This window comes from Hemitrygon akajei, chromosome 2 (genome assembly GCF_048418815.1).
Source record: "Hemitrygon akajei chromosome 2, sHemAka1.3, whole genome shotgun sequence".
In the NCBI taxonomy this organism is placed as follows: domain Eukaryota; kingdom Metazoa; phylum Chordata; class Chondrichthyes; order Myliobatiformes; family Dasyatidae; genus Hemitrygon; species Hemitrygon akajei.
This window is the reverse complement of record NC_133125.1, coordinates 17,609,039-17,628,569: the sequence shown is the minus strand read 5'-3', so window position 1 is coordinate 17,628,569 and position 19,531 is coordinate 17,609,039. Positions and strand designations below refer to the sequence as shown.

At 41.1% G+C, this 19,531-nt stretch overlaps 1 protein-coding gene across 1 annotated transcript in view; it reads left to right on the top strand.

Moving 5' to 3' along the window:
- Positions 1-4,954, top strand: part of st8sia4 (ST8 alpha-N-acetyl-neuraminide alpha-2,8-sialyltransferase 4) — an 80,622-nt gene extending 75,668 nt beyond the window's left edge. Inside the window, exon 5 of the mRNA XM_073067831.1 lies at positions 3,918-4,954. Within this exon, the coding sequence (XP_072923932.1) occupies positions 3,918-4,200 (283 nt within the window). The 3' untranslated portion in view covers positions 4,201-4,954. The remainder of the gene's footprint in view (positions 1-3,917) is intronic.
- The last annotated feature ends 14,577 nt before the right edge of the window (positions 4,955-19,531 follow it).

Here is a 19,531-nt window from a genome sequence, read left to right as displayed (position 1 = left end):
TTCAGATTCAGTGTATTCCATTTGCCTTAAGGATAAATCTATAGGTTTGCTATGGCTTCTGCAGGGAGCAAAGAGGGGCAACAGGTGACTTGTAAGACTGCTGTGGAGTTGGAGGCTAAATACTGACAATGCCTGCAGTCCACACTCTGAAATAATCAGTCAGAAAGAGATGGATTTGCAGCTCTATGCAGTAGATGCTTCATTTTTTTCTGGGAAAAAATGGAGTGATCCTCTGGGCTGCACTAAGATACATTAATGGCTGTCAGTCTGGGGACCCTCCTGTGTTCACTATGTTACACTAGCCAGAAGAAATTATTCTTGTGATCCAAGATGGGTGAGTTGCCTTGCAGCATTACCAAGGCTTTCAGTGGACCATTGATTTATGTAGTGGTGAGGTCTGCTTCCTCTTGAGCAACACTGGTCAGTCTCCAAGAAACCAAAATTCCTCTAAGTGTAACGCTTATGTGACCGGCTGGTGTATGTCTAGGGGATAATTCGTCCACCCGCCAAACCCCGGGTCCCGTATACGTGGATGCTGTGAAATACACGCTAATACAAACTCGCACACACAATATCAAGCTCACACCAGGTACGGTTACAGAATACACTTTATATTACTAGAACTAAGTGATTAATAATGATACAATATATATAATAATGATACAATATATATGAAGGGAAAGAAAATAAAGAAAAGGTGCCAAAACTTGTCAAAGTTCAGTCAATTTGTGCACATCGTTGCAGCTCAATCCTCGACCCTCCGACCACTCTTCGCTCCTCTCCGACCTCCACGACCCGCGCACCTGGGACCACCCTCGGTGATCGACCAACAGTGCCGCACCTGTCCGCCTTCCTCGCTGTCTTCTCCCCGACTCCTGAAAAGACCCCGCAATCCCAGCTCCCAGACCCACAGGAGAAAATAACATCCAACCCAACTGGTTAACAAATGAATACAATCCCCGTTATCGGCAACTTTAACCTAAACAAGCTTGGAGAATGCTCTGCAAAAAAAACACTCTCTCACCAGTTAGCATAACAAAGAAGCAGTTTTACAGTTTCACAACAAACAAAGAAGCCATTTTGATTAACATACGCAGTACATAAACACAAGGGATTCAGCAGATGCTGGAAATCCAGAGTAACACACACACACGGCTGGAGGAACATAGCAGGTCAGGCCGCATCTATGGAGAGGAATAAAGAGTTGATATGCTTCAGGCCATGACACTGATGAAGTGTATCAGCCCAAAACGTTGGCTCAAGATTCCTCTCAGGTTGTTCCATCGTACCTCCCTCCAACCTCTTATGCTGGCTATCTCCCTTCTTTCCTTCCAGTCTAGAAGAAGGCTCTAAATCTGAAGCTTCAACTGCAAAAGAAGTTCTGCAGATGCTGGAAATCTAGGGTGGCACACATAAAATGCTTGAGGAAGTCAGCAGGGTTGGGCACCATGTATGAAAATGAATAAACAGCCAACATTTTGGACCAAGATGGTTCTTCGGGGGGGTGGGGGGAAGGAAGGGGGAAGATGCTGGAATAAAAGTTGAGGAGAAGGGGAAGGAGGACTTCATCTATCCCCTTCTAGATAGTCCTCCTTTCCCTCCCCCTCCACCTTTCTATTCCAGCATCTTCCCCCTTCCTTTACAGTCCTGAAGATGGTCTCAGCCCAAAACGTTGACTTGTTTATTGCTACCTGACCTCCAGATGTCTGGCATCGGCAGTGTCTCTTGTGTCTCTGTTATCTGGTATTTTTTAGGTTGTGTTATAGCTTTTGTGATCATTATATTTGCATTGGTCAAGTTGAGTGACTCACTTTGGTACAGTTTGAAGTGCACTCAGTGTCTACTAGAACACCTTGTTAATGCAGACATCTAGTCAGCCATTCATGGCAACAACTCAGTGCATAAAAGCACGCAGGCATGGTCACATTCCTTTGTTGTTTTGACCAAACATCAGAATGAGGAAGAAATGCAATCTTTGTGACTTTGACCATGGAATGAACTTTGTCGCCAAACGGGGTGGTTTGAGTATCTCACAAACTGCTGATCTCCTGGGATTTTCACGCACAACGGTCACTAGAGTTTACAGAGAATGGTGCAAAAGACAAAAAAATCATCCAGTGAACAGCAGTTCTATGGGCAAAAATGCCTTATTAATAAGAGAGGTCAGAGGAGCTTGGCCAAAGTGGTTCAAGCTGGCAGGACCTGTTTGAATATCTGAAGGGGCTGTTCCTCAGGTTGTGGTTACCCTTCAGCCTCACGCTCCTAATATATGGCCACGAAGTATGGAAGGGGGCTGGTCACTCGGAGGATTTACTGGTGGGCTTGGCCAAGGTGGCCATTCATGGGTCTGGGTGGCAGACAGTCGAGGGCTCTGCCAGGGCCAATTGCCTGCCCCTCTGCTGGGGATACATTTGTGCCCAGGTGTCCTTGGAGAGGGAGCATGCAGTCATGATGGGTACAGTGGGGGGAATTCTGGGAATGGTGACCGCCCCTCCCCAAGGAATTGACTGTTTTATAGACAGTAATAGTCATATAGCTGATAGGAAGGTGACAGTAATTCAAATAACCACATGTTACAACGGTGGGATGCAGAAGAGCATCTCTGAATGTACGACCTTGAACCTTGAAGTGGATGGACGACAGCAGCAGCAGACCACAAGCATACAATCAGTGGCCACTTTAAGAGTTACTGGAGATACCTAGTAAAGATTCAGAAAGTCAGAAGGCTTGGGATCCAGGGAAGTTTGGCCAGGTGGATTCAGAATTGGCTTGCCTGCAGAAGGCAGAGGGTTGTGGTGGAGGGAGTACATTCAGATTGGAGAGTTGTGACTAGTGGTGTCCCAAAGGGATCGGTTCTGGGACCTCTACTTTTCGTGATTTTTATTAACGACCTGGATGTGGGGGTAGAAGGGTGGGTTGGCAAGTTTGCAGACGACACAAAAGTTGGTGGTGTTGTGGATAGTGTTGAGGATCGTCGAAGATTGCAGAGAGACATTGATAGGATGCAGAAGTGGGCTGAGAAGTGGCAGATGGAGTTCAACCTGGAGAAGTGTGAGGTGGTACACTTTGGAAGGACAAACTCCAAGGCAGAGTACAAAGTAAATGGCAGGACACTTGGTAGTGTGGAGGAGCAGAGGGATTTAGGGATACATGTCCACAGATCCCTGAAAGTTGCCTCACAGGTAGATAGGGTAGTTAAGAAAGCTTATGGAGTGTTAGCTTTCATAAGTCGAGGGATAGAGTTTAAGAGTCACGATGTAATGATGTAGCTCTTTTAAACTCTGGTTGGGCCACTCTTGGAGTACTGTGTCCAGTTCTGGTCACTTCACTTTAGAAAGAATGTGGAAGCATTGGAAAGGGTACACAGCAGATTTACCAGGATGCTGCCTGGTTTAGAGAGTATGCATTATGATCAGAGATTAAGGGAGCTAGGGCTTTACTCTCTGGAGAGGAGGATGAGGGGAGACATGATAGAGGTGTATAAGATATTAAGAGGAATAGACAGAGTGGATAGCCAGCGCCTCTTCCCCAGGGCACCACTGCTCAATACAAGAGGACATGGCTTTAAGGTAAGGGGAGGGAAGTTCAAGGGGGATATTAGAGGAAGCTTTTTTACTCAGAGTGGTTGGTGCGTGGAATATACTGCCTGAGTCAGTGGTGGAGGCAGATACACTAGTGAAGTTTAGGAGACTACTAGACAGGTATATGGAGGAATTTAAGGTGGAGGGTTATATGGGGGGGGTCAGGGTTTAAGGGTTGGCACAATATTGTGGGCCGAATGGCCTGTACTGTGCTGTATTGTTCTATGTTCTATGCCACTGAGTGTATATTGTAGCAATGTTCCTAACATTTGGGGAATGGTAAAATAAAGGAGGTTATTGCAAACTTTAGATTTTAATGTCTCTATATTTTTACAGGTATTGGCTGACAAACAAGGTTTACATCAAACGACCAAGTACTGGCCTGCTGATGTACACACTCGCAACTCGGTTCTGTGATGAGATCCACCTTTATGGATACTGGCCCTTCCCAAAGGATGCAAAAGGTGTCCAGGTTAAATACCACTACTACGACAATTTAAAGTACAGATACTTTTCTCATGCTGGGCCTCACCGAATGCCGCTGGAGTTTAAAACATTAAAATCTTTACATGACAAAGGAGCCTTGAAATTAACCACTGGGAAATGCATCCAACCCTAGACGTCAGAGCACAAGAGCAAGATGGTGTGATGTTTGCACATAGTAGATTTTATGTGAAAGAGAACTCCTCAGTGATAATTACAGCAAAGCTGGGAAATGCACAACACCTGACTAAATGTACTGCTTCGGATTGTTGTAATGAAATACAATTTCACTGCTTGGAGCAAAGAGCAAGCAATGATGTGTTAACAATTGATTGAATATTGATCGACAGAATGGTTCAGGTATTGTTGCTAGCAGAGCTCTGCATCCATTGGAGACGCAGATGTCCTGAGAACAAAATGGGGGCACAGTGTTAACTCGAGGTTAGTACTTGTCTTGAGCAGCTCTCTCAGCGAGCAATCAATGCCAAAGTGCTACTGTATGTAATAATCATAACTGAGCCACAGTTCAAAGAGACAACTTACCTTCTCAGCTTGAATCAGCTGAGGGTAACATCTGCTGTAAGAATTAGCAGGGCAAGAGTGGACTGAAAGACTGATAGCACCCTGCTCATTGTCACCAGTAGATACATAGCTCAAAGAATGTGGAGAAGCTGTCTAATATAATGTGCTGAATGTGAACTGTAAACATGTTAAAGGTGCCCTTTCTGCTGGTACCAAAGATCTTTATATACTGATCCTGTTAGAAGTTACTTGTATTTGCTATATAACTTGGGTAAAATGTTTTGTGCAATTTCTACGTTTGGTTTCAGTTGGAGGAAGAAGAAGGTAAAGTGGATGAAATAAAAAGCACAGGTTATGAGATCCTTAAAGCATGGGGAACTCTACTAGTTCTTAAAAATTAAATTATTACATTTAAAAAGAAAATCAACAGAAGTCTCTACCTAAACTTACGGAATAATTTTGTGAAAAATTCCACTGTTTACACTTTTTTTTAAAACAAACCACAAAAATCTTGTCAGCAGTATTTTATCTTCCTGTAGATTGTGGGTTCCATGAAACTACTGTGGGCAAATCAGATATTCTGGTACATACGGTAAAGTTTCTGCTTACTTGGTAATGCTTTGTTTATGAAGATTTTGGAAGGGTGTTCTTGGAGCTCTTAATAATTTGCAATGCATTCAGGAGGACCACTTTCCATTGTAGAAGTTGCTCTCCGGGTTGTGTTATTGAAGTATTAAGATTAGCCTTATTTGTCACACGTGCATCGAAACATACAGTGAAATATATTGGTTGCATCAAATCAACTCAGCAAGGCCGTGCTGGGAGCAGCCTGCAAGTCTCACTTTCGGCGCCAACATAACGTGCCCACAACTCGCTAATGGTAACTGCACATTTTTGGAAAGTGTCAGGAAACAGAACAGCCGGGGGAGAACACACAGACTTCACACAGGCAGCATCGGGAATCGAACCCCGATGTTCCAGTGCTGTAAATTGTCGCGCTAACCTTTATGCTGTCATGCTGTCCCTGAGTCACAGTATGGAGGCAGTGAAGATCTGCCTGCAATGCTGCGAGTGGATCAGAGTCACCCAGAATCTTGTATTTCTGTTAACGTGGTATTAATATGTAGAGCATGTTGGCAATTGAATTTAGAAACTAATGTGCAGCCTTTAAAACCCAAGTTCTGATCAAAGAACAGATAATAACAGATTAGAAATTGTTTCCTCACCGAGTTAATTTTTTCCCTGATTTTGGCATATTTTTATCATCCTTAAACGTAACAGCAATCACTTAAGCATTGTTTGTGCCAAGAAGACATTGGCTAGAGACTAGGAATGCACAGTCATGCTCATTTAGACCTCCAAGCAGTCTACAGGGCACTGGAAAAAATAAAGTGTCCAGCTGACTCCTGACAACGTCACAACCGACCAGAGACATTTTTAAAATTTAGAGATACAGTGCGGAACAGGCCCTTCTAATCCAATGAGCCACATTGCCCATCAGCCTACCTATTTAACCCTAGCCTAAGCACAGGACAATTGCCCCACTAACCAGTATGTCTTTGGAATGTGGGAGAAAACCAGAGCACCCGGAGGAAACCCAGGTGGGTCACGGGATGGACGTACAAACTTCTCACAGAGGACGCTGGAATTGAACTCAGATCCTCAGGTATTGATGTTATAAATTCACACGCAATCATTAATCATGTTATCTCCACGAAGGCGAGATTCTTCTTGTCTACCACTTCCATGGTTCAGAACTGCAGATGAATGCTGAAAGAGATTGCGCATGTACAAGTAGAGAAGCAAGAAATCTTGTCTCATTCCTACTTACCCACTCTAGGTACTAACAGACCCGTCACTCTCTTTAGCATTTGCTTACCTAAGACTTCAGGGAAATACAAAAGAAAGATACTGCAGATTCTAGGAATCCACTCCGTTTTACAGACATTGTGCTAAGATATTTAGTAAACCTTTTTGAAGGCTGTTATATTTGATGTGGTGAGGTCCCCATCTTAGGCTCTTAAGCAGCCCATTTCCAGTTAGAGAAATCACATGTGAAACCTTACTATGACTCAACTGCCTCATTTCCGACCGACACCAACCCATCACTACCACCCCCATCTTTTGTGCCAAATTAAATGGAAAAGGCAAAGGTGTTCAGCTACTAATCTTTTTTGCAGGCTCAATTAGCATTTAGTTCCCACCACTTGCTGCTGCCTTGCTTTTATCAATTTACACGTTCGCCCTGGCGTCCAGTTAAGCACCACGTAGACACAACCTTCTGAGTTCTTTACTGCTTTCTTAATCCTAGGGTTATTAAAGCCATAGAAGTAGAGTTCAGCCATTTGGACCATCAAGTCTCCTTCGCCTTCCATCATGGCTGATTTATTATCTCCTCTCGATCCAATTCTGCCTTCAATATTTGATGGGTTTCAATGAGATCTTGTTCATTCTTCTAAACAACAGCAAGTACAGATCCATTGTGTAGATTCAACACTATAATGAGCATAGGAGCGGCAAAATGATCATGGCTGTGAGGAGCGTGGGGCGAGTTACCCCTTTCCAGGAGAGCTGGTGGCCAGCTGACTCCTGACAACATCACAGCCCACCAGAGACTTCTTTAAAATTTAGAGATACAGTGCAGAACAGGCCCTTCCAATCCAACGAGCCACATTGCCCATCAGCCCACCTATTTAACCCTAGCCTAATCACAGGACAATTGCCCCACTAACCAGTACGTCTTTGGAATGTGGGAGGAAACCAGAGCACCCGGAGGAAACCCAGGTGGGTCACGGGATGGACGTACAAACTTCTCACAGAGGTTGCTGGAATTGAACTCTGAACTTTGACACCTCGAGCTGTAATAGCATTGCACGAACCTCTGCTGTGGGATGGCGTACAAACAGGTCTTCTGTATGCAGTTTACAGCCAGCTACTTCTGGTGATCCAATGTCTTATATTAAAGTAAGTATAGATAACAAAAAAAACATAATTAGTCTTCATGTGAAAGGGGGCTTTAAAGGAAGAACAAATATTATTTTATTTTGGGATACATCATGGTAACAGGTCTTTCTGACTCAATGAGCCCACGCCACCCATTAACATGCAGATGACCAATTAACCTACTAACCTGTTCATCTTTGGAAAGTGGGAGGAAACCAGAGCACCTGGAGGAAACTCACAGTAACGGGAAGAACAAATAAACTCCTTATGGACAGCGGTGGAACTGAACCCGGGTCACTGATGCTGTAAGAGCGTTGCGGTGATCTGTCTCTCATGTAAACAACGTGTGGATAATAAAAATACAAATAAAAATGTGAAAGGTTTTAAAGAAAGAATGAGCAGGTTGGTTGAAACAAAATGGAATGTACACTTGCACGGCACTTCATTACGGAAAGACTAGAGAACTGAATTGTTTTACTTAGATGAAAATTGACACCATCTGGTATGAACAAATAAAAGTAAATTTATTAATCAAAGTACATATATGCCACCATATACAACCCTGAGATTCATTTTCTTGTGGGCATGCTCAGTAACTCTCTAGGATAATAACCATAACAGAATCAATGAAAGACCACACAACTAGTGTGCTCAATCAGAGTGCAGAAGACAAATACATGCAGAAAGAAGAAGGTGAGTCCACTGGTTGTGGGAACATTTCAAAAAGTGGCAAAACAGGATTTGGGCCACTAAGCTTGTAAACAGGAGCCTTTATGAAGCTAGTTCCACTACAGCCAACAATACAGCCTGTAATGACTTACAAAAACAAAGAATGCTGGAAATACGAAACAAACAGTGCAGCATCTATGAGGGAAACAGTTAATATCACAAATGCAAGAAAATCTACAGATGCTGAAAATCTAAAGCAACACAAAATAGTTGAGGAACTCAGCAGGCCAGGTAGCATCTATGGAAAAGAGTGAACAGTCGACGCTTCAGGCCAAGGCCCTTAATCAGGACAGAACTAATATTTCAGGTTGCTGTGGAAGAGCCTGATTTTGTGGAATACGGCATCATTTGAATTTGAGAAGAGGGTGAAACAACAACCATAGACTTCAATCTGCAGAAGAGATTACAATATGCATATTTAAATAATGACTCTGCTCCATTCTGTGATGCTGTTGTAATGCCAGAAAGATGATGACTGTAGGGAATTGCACCTATGCTTCTGATTAGTCTTGACTAGGAGTAATGAGTTTGGTGTTGGGAGGCAGAAGGATAGGAAATATCTGGAGAATCAAAGTGGGCCATATGAAAAGCAGCTAGCAGCAAATGCAAATATTTTAAGTGAAATCAAATCGCTTTAAAAGTACTATTCACAGAAATTAGTATTGAAGTCTCTAAGTCAGTAATTTAAAAGCTTTACAATGCCTATAAAAAGAGTTCATGTTTTGTTGTTTTACAACATTGAATCACAGTAGAGTTAATTTGTCTTTTTTTGACACTGATCAACAGAAAAAGACTCGTGTCAAAGTGATCTAAATTACAACTATAAAACACAAAGTAATTGATTGCATAAGTATTCACCCCCTTTAAGTCAGCATTTAGTAGATGCAACTTTGGCAGCAATTACAGCCTAGAGTCTGTGTGGATAGGTCTCTATGAGCTTTGGACATTCGGACTCTGCAATTTTTCCCCATTCTTTACAAAACTGCTCAAGCTGTGTCAGATTGCATGGGGATCATGAGTGAACAGCCCTTTTCAAGTCCAGCCACAAATTCTCAATTGGATTGAGGTCTGGAATCTGACTTGGCCACTCCAGGACATTAACTTTGTTGTTTTTAAGCCATTCCTGTGTACCTTTGGCTTTATGCTTGGAGTCATTGTCTTGCTGGAAAACAAATCTTCTCCCAAGTCGCAGTTCTTTTGCAGACTGCCTCGGGTTTTCCTCCAGGAATTCCCTGTATTTTGCTGCATTCATTTTACCCTTTACCTTCGCAAGCCTTCCAGGGCCTGCTGCAGTGAAGCATCCCCACAGCATGATGCAGCCACCACCATGCTTCACGATAGGGATGGTGTGTTTTTGATGATGTGTGGTGTTCGGTTTATGCCAAACATAGCATTTACTCTGAGGGCCAAAAAGCTCAATTTTGATTTCATTAGACCATAGAACCTTCTTCCAGCTGACTTCAGAGTCTTCCACATACCTTCTGGCAAACTGTAGCTGAGATTTCATGTGAGTTTGTTCAACAGTGGCTTTCTCTTTGCCACTTTCCCATTGAGCTACAACTGGTGAAGCACCCGGGCAACACTCTCTCCATCTCAGCCACTGAAGCTTGTAACACCTTCAGAGTTGTCATATATTCCTTGGTGGCCTCCCTCACTAAGTCTCCATCTTGCATGGTCACTCAGTTTTTGAGGACTGTCTGCTCTAGACAGGTATACAGCATTTCTTGATTTAACTGTACTCTAAGAGATATTCAGTGACTTGGAAGTTTTCCCATCTCCTGACTCGTGCTTTTCAATACCCTTTTCGCAGAGTTACTTGGAGTCTTCTTTTGTCTTCCTAGTGTAGTTCTTGCCAGGATACTGACTCACCAGCAGTTAGACTTTCCCGATTAAGGTGTATTTTTACTACAGTCAATTGAGACACCTTGACGGTATTCTCCATTTAACTAATTATGTGACTTCTAAAACCAATTGGCTGCACCAGTGATGATTTGGTGTGTCATATAAAGGAGGTGAATACTTAAGCAATCAATTATTTTGTGTTCTATATTTGTAATTAATTTATATCATTTTGTAGAGATTTAGAACATAGAAAACCTAAGCACAATACAGGCCCTTCAGCCCACAATGTTGTGCCAAACATGTACTTACTTTAGAAATTACCTAGTTACCCATAGCCCTCTATTTTTCTAAGCTCCAGGAGTCTGTTAAAAGACCCCATCGTATCTGCTTCCACCACCGTCGCTGGCAGCCCATTCCTTGCACTCACCACTCTCTGCATTAAAAACTTACCCCTGACATCTCCTCACTTATGTTTTCACATTGACACAAAAGAGTCTTTTTTTTTGGTTGTCCAGTGTCAAAAACACCAAATTAAATCCACTGTGATTCAATGTTGTAAAACAATAAAACTTTCAGTGGGGCGGGGGATTGGTACTTTTTTAGGCGCTATAGCCTCTCAGATCCATAATGGCAGAGCAGATCAAACCCATGATCTGAGATACCTCTACCTCATTCCAATGTCAATGTCAGCACGGTAAGGGGTAGAAGGAGGCTTCCATTTGGATAAAATGATTTAAGGGCAGGGTTTGAACTATAACTTTTCTCATCCAAATATCATGGAGAATAAAAAAATCCCTATATCATTCTTTTATGCTGGAAGTTCACCCACACTGAGCATAAAGATCAACCCAATATCTATTCTGTGCTTTGTGCCGGATTTTGCAACTGAATCGATCCCAGTGGATCAAGTACAAAACTAGTTTTATACCAATCCTTTGTGATCTCTCAACCCAAGCTGCAGAGTAGCAAAAAGCCTGGCTCGCATCCAATTTTGTTTCTGTCAGATGAAGATTCCTATACCTGGATGGATAGAACAACAAGCATCTTGAGATGGGCCAGAAAAAAATGAAAGGAATGTTAGAATCAGGATCAGGTTTAATATCACAGGAATATGTCATGAAATTTGTTGTTTTTGCAACACATAATTAAAAATGTATATATAGTGCAAAAAGAGAACAAGAAAATTGTGAATAGTGTACATGTGTTCATTGTCCATTCAAGAAATCTGATGGCAGAGATAAAGAAGCTGTTGCTGAACCCTGAGTGTGTGTCTTCAAGCTCCCATATCTCCTCCTTAACCGTAGCAACAAGAAGTGGGTTGTGATGGATGCCACTATTTTGAGGCATCCCCTTTTGAAGGTGTCCTCAATGCTGGGAATTGCGGAATTTGGGCAGTTTATAATATTTTATACTAAATGGATACTCATCAGTTGCTATTCTTGAATTTAATTAATCAGACAATGAGGTTTACTTGAAAATATTCAGTGTGTTCTGTTTAGTCCTGCTAAAAGAAAATGCACAGCTTGTCCCACATATGACTGATAGCCCACTCAAGGCACACAAGCAGCTTGGGATTCATTTGAAGCCGTAAAGAAATAACAGTGTGTGTGTGTGTGATGACATCTACCTGTGAGAAATCCTTCATTCTTGCAGGATAATGTCCTATTTTATTCATGAGCTCTGGAAACTTTATCACACCGCCTTTGCAATTCTGTGAGAGTAAATAGAGATATTTTATTAAAGTTTATTTTCAAGCATCTGCAACTTCCTAACTTCTTGTCCCTGAGATGAGAAGGAGATTTTTGTCGGATTGCAGATGAGAACCATTTGATGGTCTGGCTCCCCTTCCGTATATTCACCCACCAATTACCTTTCAGCAAACACTGAGCTGCAGAGCAGGCAGCAATTCTTTCAGCAATCTGAAAGAGACAGATGCCTTCATGATAGACCACAATTCCACAGTCAGGAGTGTGGTCCCTAGATTTTTCCATTTGAAAGATTCTGGCATGGAGTATCAGAAGATTACTTGTCCAGAAGGAATCCAAAACTAAGTTTGCCCTCTTCCACAGTTCACACTTTGAACAGGGAATTACAGTAGCATACCTGATTCCTTGCAGAGCCACCTCAAGAATGGAAGCAGGAATGAAAGAATAGGACAGAAGAAAATAATTCTCTCCTGATGAAGGTTAAGGGAAGACTTGCAGGAGTGGTTCAAAGTGAAGGGCTTGATATTAATTCAGGAGAAAGTGGGTAGTCAGAGGACAAAAAGTAATTGGCAAAATAAAAATGACAGAGTGAAGAAAAAGTGTTAAAGCAGTGAGCTGTCACAATTCAATGAGACAATTGGACTTGAAGGGGAAAATATTGCTAGTCTGTTGGAAGAAGTCAGAGAAAGGGGCCTAATTGCTAGTTCTTTCAATCTGTTCCTACAGTCTGTTCTAACTGGATTTGATTCACTTTTCTGGTTGCTAGCTCCTGCTCAGATGAAATAGTAATAATGCCTGCATCTCCATAGTGCTTTACAGGCTTCATATTTCTTTAAATTCTTACTGGTACTATTTTGCTAAGCAGTTGTGGAGCTATATTGCAGTGCTTGCAAAGATATGAATTTTGAATTACTCTGTTCTTTGTTGAATTGAGATAAATGTTTCCCAAGATAATGAGAGAACCCTGTGCTTTAGAATAATGCTAGGATTATTGAATGTTTTCCACAGCAGTGGCACCTTTTTGTTTTGATTAGCCATTTAGGAAAATAATTCCTGATGTTCTGATCTAAACCTGACTATGACAGTTTGAATGAAAGTGTTACTTGAATTATGCAGCAGTCTTAAGGGCAGTGAAAATTAGTGCCAGCTCTGAGGGAGTACGTGTTCATGATTCTCGTCTATACCATCAGGTTTGTTACATTTACAATGAAAGTGCTGATCTTTGTGCAAATTATAAACAGAAAGATACTTAGACTTGTATTGCTGTCTGTCAATGTGTACTGTACACAGTTGAATGTTTCAGTGCATCCTTGAGCTATCTTTATATAAATCGGAACAGAAGCAAAATTCAATGAGAAGACATTTTCCTAGTAAGAAAATAATTTATACAATATGAATATTATAAAATTAATTCAAATACAGTTTTTCTGAATGATACAGGAACAATTAAATGTAAAGGTTTTTAAGAGTAATTGTCTGCTTATTTCATATTGGTTCCATTCTCAACTCTGATATAGAGTTTATCATTATCTCAGTGCTTATTTCCTTTTACTCAGAGCATGATGATTCACACTGGGCAGAGCTGAAAGTGGTTTTACTTGGCCCAGAGCTACAGACATAAGTTTGAATAGTTTGGTGAGTGATGGTGGGGATTTGGAGGGTTATCCTACCTTGCAAATCTGGCCAAGACCTTGACAACCTCACTGCCTCAATATTTCTTTCTAACTCAATGGCCACGAGGGCATGACACCTAAACTCCAGAAATGTACCTAACCCTACTCCCATTCATGTTACTTTGACCTCCCAAGAAAGCAATGGAAGTTGATTGTGGGCACTAAAGGCCCTATGTTTTCCCAAGAAATAATATTTTATGATACAAGACTCCCTTTAAAATCCATTGGCAGATTTTTTTAATATTTTCTAAGAGATACAGCATGAATAGGCACTTCCGGCTCTTTAGCTGCACCGCAAGCAATCAATTTAACCCTAACCTAATTACGGGACAATTTACAATTTACAATTAACCTCCTAACCAGGACGTCCTTGGACTGTGGGGAGAACATACAAACTCCTTACAGACGTGCTAGAATTGAACTTTGCACTCTGACACCCTGTGCTGTATTAGCGTCCCAGAACCAGTAAGACTTATTGGTACTGAGGGACTCCATGATGGTTGGGATTGAACCTGGAAAATACCAAATGCATGAGATGAACCTTAATCCAGGATCATGGGTTCCCACAAAGTGGAATTTGTAGCTATTTACCCGATATTTAAGCATTATGCTCCCACTGTGGAGAGCACGAATGAGATTCTGTACCTCCCTCTGCAATTGGATTCTCAACTTCCTAACCGGAAGACCATATAGTCTGTGTGGATTGGTGATAACATCTCCTCCTCACTGACGATCAACGCTGGTGCACCTCAAGGGTGTGTGCTTAGCCCACTGCTCTACTCTCTCTATCTCCATGACTGTGTGGCTAGGCATAGCTCAAATACCATCTATAAATTTGCTGATGATACAAACATTGTTGGTAGAGTCTCAGATGAAGGCAAGAGGACATACAGGAGCGAGATATGCCAACTAGTGGAGTGGTGTCGCAGCAACAAACTTGCACTCAACGTCAGTGAGACGAAAGAGCTGATCGTGGACTTCTGGAAGGGTAAGATGAAGTAACACATACTAATCCTCATAGAGGGATTAGAAGTAGAGAGAGTGATCAGTTTCAAGTTCCTCGGTGTTAAGATCTCAGAGGATCTAACCTGTCCCAACATAGTGATGCAGTTATAAAGAAGACAGGACAGCAACTATACTTCATTAGGAGTTTGAAGAGATTTGGTATGTCAACAAACAAACTCAAAGCTCAAAGACTTCCATAGGTGTACCAGGGAGAGCATTCTGACAGGCTGCATCATTGTCTGGTATGGGGTGGGGCGGGGGTGGGGGGGCTACTGCAGAGGACCAAAAGAAGCCGCAGAGGTTTGTAAATCTAGTCAGCTCCATCTTGGACACTAGCCTACAAAGTACCCAGGACATCTTCAAGGAGCGCTGTCTCAGAAAGGCAGCGTCCATTATTAAGGACCTCCAGCACACAGGGCATGCCCTTTTCTCAGTGTTACCATCAGGTAGGAGGTACAGAAACCTGAAGGCACACACTCAGCGATTCAGGAACAGCTTCTTCCCCTCTGCCATCCAATTCCTAAATGGACATTGAATCTTTAAACACTACCACACTTTTTAAATATATGTTCTTTCTTTTTTTTGCACGATTTTTAATCTATTCAATATATGTATACTGTAATTGATTTACTTGTTTATTTTTTTTTCTCTGATGTGTTATGTATTGCATTGAACTGCTGCTGCTAAGTTAACAAATCTCACAATACATGCCGGAGATAATAAACCTGATTTGGATTCTGATTACAGTTTTTCATATTATAGATTTACTCTCTTACCATGCAACAATTCTAAGTATCTTGTACATTATCGAAGTTCATTCAATATAAAAATAGTCTTGCAGCAGCGGTACAGTGCAAAGACATAAAATTACTATTAATTACAAAATAAATAAACAGTGCAAAAAAAGGAATAATTAGGCCATATTCATGATAAATGGACTGTTCAGAAATCAGCCGACACGGGAAGAAGCTGTTGCTGAATCTTTGAGTGTGGGTCTTCAGGCTCCTACACCTCTTCCTTGTTGGCAGTAATAAGAAGAGGATACGTTCTGGGCGATGTAGGTCCTTACTGATGAATCCGGGATCTTGAGCTGCCACCACTTAACTCCTTACAAAAATTTGTAACCCACTGTGAGATGAAAATCAAATTCTGGCTGATGCATTGAGATAATATTTAATTTGGGGAACTATTTCTAGTTTTCATAGTATGAAAACTGCCGAGGTCAAGGTGATCTAAGTTATTGCAGTGGATTCCCCACAGAACTGAGTAAGTGATGCTAATCACATTGCAATACTTTATATGCTTTCATTGTTTTAATGTCACTTAGGCTTTCCCAAGACAGAATGTCTTCATGGTACCTCAGTTTCTTTGAAATCCATTGGCACATTGATAAGACTTATTCGTATTGAGAAACTGCTTGGTGGTGGGAATTTGGAAAATGACAAATCTATGGGATGAACCTTAATCCAGAAACATGGGATTTTTCATTTCACTTTGACTAAATCGATATTTGTAAAAAAGTACAAAATTAATCTTTTGCAAATTTTGTGGGGCTACTGGTGCTGGTGGCAACATTAATAAAGGTTTTTTTTTATATCTCAGAAAGAGAACAAAACATTTCTTCGTGACCAGGTAGATAAGTAAAAACAAAGAGAAATAAATTTCCAAAGTATAATTGTCCACTTTGAATGTCACTTCATTGCTGAGTATTTCCATTATTTCTGTTTGCTCTCTCAGATTTGCAGAATTCTCACATTTAATTTATTTCTTGACCATTAATTTGTGCTCCTAAACACCTAAGGCTGGAGCTTCAAATCTTGAATTCTGGTGTCATTTGTACTGGATTCCTTGACACCCACCTCATGAAGATATTCAGCTCTAAAGAGAAACCTGTTCCTTGCTAGCACAGTGAGGGTGGAATTATCTATTTAGTTTACTTATTTTATTTAGTGATACAGTGCGGAGTAGGTCCTTCCGTTTCTTCAAGCCACACTGCCCTAGGAACCTCTGACAAAACCGAATCATAGGACCAATGACCAATTAACCTACCTGGTAGGTCTTAGGACTGTGGGAGGAAACTGGAGGACCCAGAGAAAACCTACGCATTCCATGGGGAGGACCTACAGAATGGCACTGGAATGGAACTCCAAACTCTGGAACGTGACAAACTGCAATAGCTTTGCACTAACCATCACACTACTGTGGTGCCCAAAATATGTCCTCTCCTGATTGGCTGGCTGGAACATATGCAGTCCCCTAGCTGCGGCCTGTCGCTTTTTATACTGTTCCAGCATAAAACCCCTGCCTTTACATATTATGGCACAACCCAAATAAAAGGTGTTAAAGTCTAATACATCACCTTGAGCCATAGCTCCCTACACTAACTCATTACGTATTTCCAGAGTTCACTTATGTGGTTAAAACATTTCAATTTAGATTGATTTTTCTCCACGGCGTTCACAGTATCTACAGGGAGTACGCTCGATAAATTCACCCTCACTCTCCTGCTTGTGCAGTTCAAATGGCTGGAAAGTCTGAAGAAGAATGACTTTTTTAAAATAGTTTTACAAGCACATCAAATTCCAAAAGTAAGTTGTAGATCAAGTGCAATTTGAAAATATATTTCACAATTTATCTTGTGAAATATATAGAAAAACTCAGTAAACTGGTAGGAGTATGCAAATTACATTCAGTACATTTGGTGTTAGTCAGAATTAGAGGTTTTTATCTGGGCTGATTTTCGAAAATAAAGAAGCTTAATCTGGCTTTAACTGCCCCACATTACAATCTCACCCTAGCAGAGGTATTTCCTTTGTTCCACACATTCCCCTCTCTCATCTTCTCTGCTACCTAAAATCCAATTGTTTTTTACTCTCTTTCCCAGTCCCAAACATGAAATGTTAGCTGTTTCTCTTGCCACGGATTTTGGCTGATCTATTGAGTTTGTCCAGCTTTTTCCTGTTTTTATTTTAAAAGTGTTAAATGTTCAACTGATTCCTACCTTTTTATATCACCAAAATTAGTCTAATAAACTACTGTGCTGTGCCATTGGCTTTTGAGTCCACCTGGAGAACTGAAATAAGGCATTGAAATAAGACTAGAGAGTAAGCATTTCAACAGAAGCAAAGGTCTCGCTCTATGTAAGAACTGGAATACCATTTTCAATAAGGTTGGACAGCAGAAACCTATTGGTGAGGACTAACCAATCAGGAGGGACGGATGACGGGAGTTGAGTACATATGCCACCAGATTAGACATCATCCATCATGAAGATGGCGGAGGTTGTCATCGAAATGTGGTTAAAATTGACCCCCAGATGCGGCTGAAGCCCAAGAGTTTATGAATCTAATAAACTGTTTTAAAAGAATGATGCTGACATTATCACTTCAAGTGATGTGATGCCCCTGTTACTACTTCCAGGTAAAGAAGATGAAAATCATTCTCACCTGGAAGTAATAAAATTTACATGTACATTCAAAAAGCAACACGCACAAAATGCCAGAAGAACTCAGCAGGTCAGGCAGAATCTATGGAAAAGAATAAACAGTCGACACTTCAGGCCGGGACCCTCATGAGTTCCTCCACTATTTTGTGTGCGTTATTTTGCATTTTCAGCATCTGCAGAATCTCTTTTGTTTATAAAAGTCACATATGCAGATTATAAGCATGTTTGTAACTCCCTTTGCTTCGGAAGTCTACTGAAATCCATCTGATGTCATCCTATCACCTCAATGAAAACCCAGCTACGTCAATTTTATTTACAGAATGTATATTGAAGAATGTCAGTTCAGACTCAATTTAATTTTTTGAATAATTCATCAGTCATTATCTATTGCATACTATTGCAAAAGTATTGTATAAATCTTACTTGGAGAATGCACTCAGTGACCACTTTGTTAGTTACCGTTACCTCCTGTACCTAATAAAGTAGCCATTGAATTTGTGTTTGTTATCTTCTGCTGCTGTAGCCCATCCACTTGAAGGTTCAACTTGTGTGTTCAGAGATGCTCTTCTGCACACCATTGTTGTAACTCATGGCTATTTGAGTTCCTGTCAGCTTGAACCAGTCTGGCCATTCTCCTCCGACCTCTCTCATTAACAAGGCGTTTCCACCCAGAGAACTGCTGCTCACTGGATGCAATACTCTGTAAACACTAGAGACGGTTGTGAGTGAAAATCCCAGGAGATCAGTAGTTTCTGAAATACTCAAATCTTCCCTGTCTGCCACCAACAATCAACCTTTCCATGTGTCACTTTGATCACATTTCTTCCCCATTCTGGTATTAAGTCTGAACAACAACTGAATCAGTTGTATTGATTGGCTGCGTCACAGCCTGGTATGGAAACACCAAAGCCCTTGAATGGAAAATCCTACAAAAAATAGTGGATATGGCCCAATCCTTCACAGGCAAAGTTCTTCCCACCATTGAGCAATTTTGTCACAGGAAAACAGCATCCATCATCAGATACCTCCAGTACCCAAGTCATGCATCCAGGAACAGTTATTACCCCTCAACCATCAGGTTTTTAACTACTTCACTCAGTTTCTCTTGCCTCATCGCTGAAATGTTCCTACAGCCTATGAACTCACTTTCAAGAACTCTTCATTTCATGTTCTTGATATTTATTGCTTATTTATTATTATTATTATTTCTTTCTTTTTGCATTTGCACAGTTTGTTGCCTTTTGCACACTGGTTGAACACCCAGTTGGTGCGGTCTTTCATTGAGTCTATTAGGATAATGATATGGATTTATTGAGTATGACCTCAAGGAAATGAATCTCAGGTTGTATACGGTGATATATATGTACTTTAATAATAAATTTACCTGTAACTTTGATTAGATATTTGCATCAATGATCAGGTGTACTAGTGTACCTGATAAAGTGGCCACTGAGTGTAGATATATAATCTACTCTTATTCTAGAAATTGAAGGATTCCTTGTTCGAGACCAAAAATAACAGCAGGTGATATAGGTTACTCATTGCAATGAAATCTAGAAATAATAACCAATATTTTGAACTGTTAGAGTAATAATGAAAGTA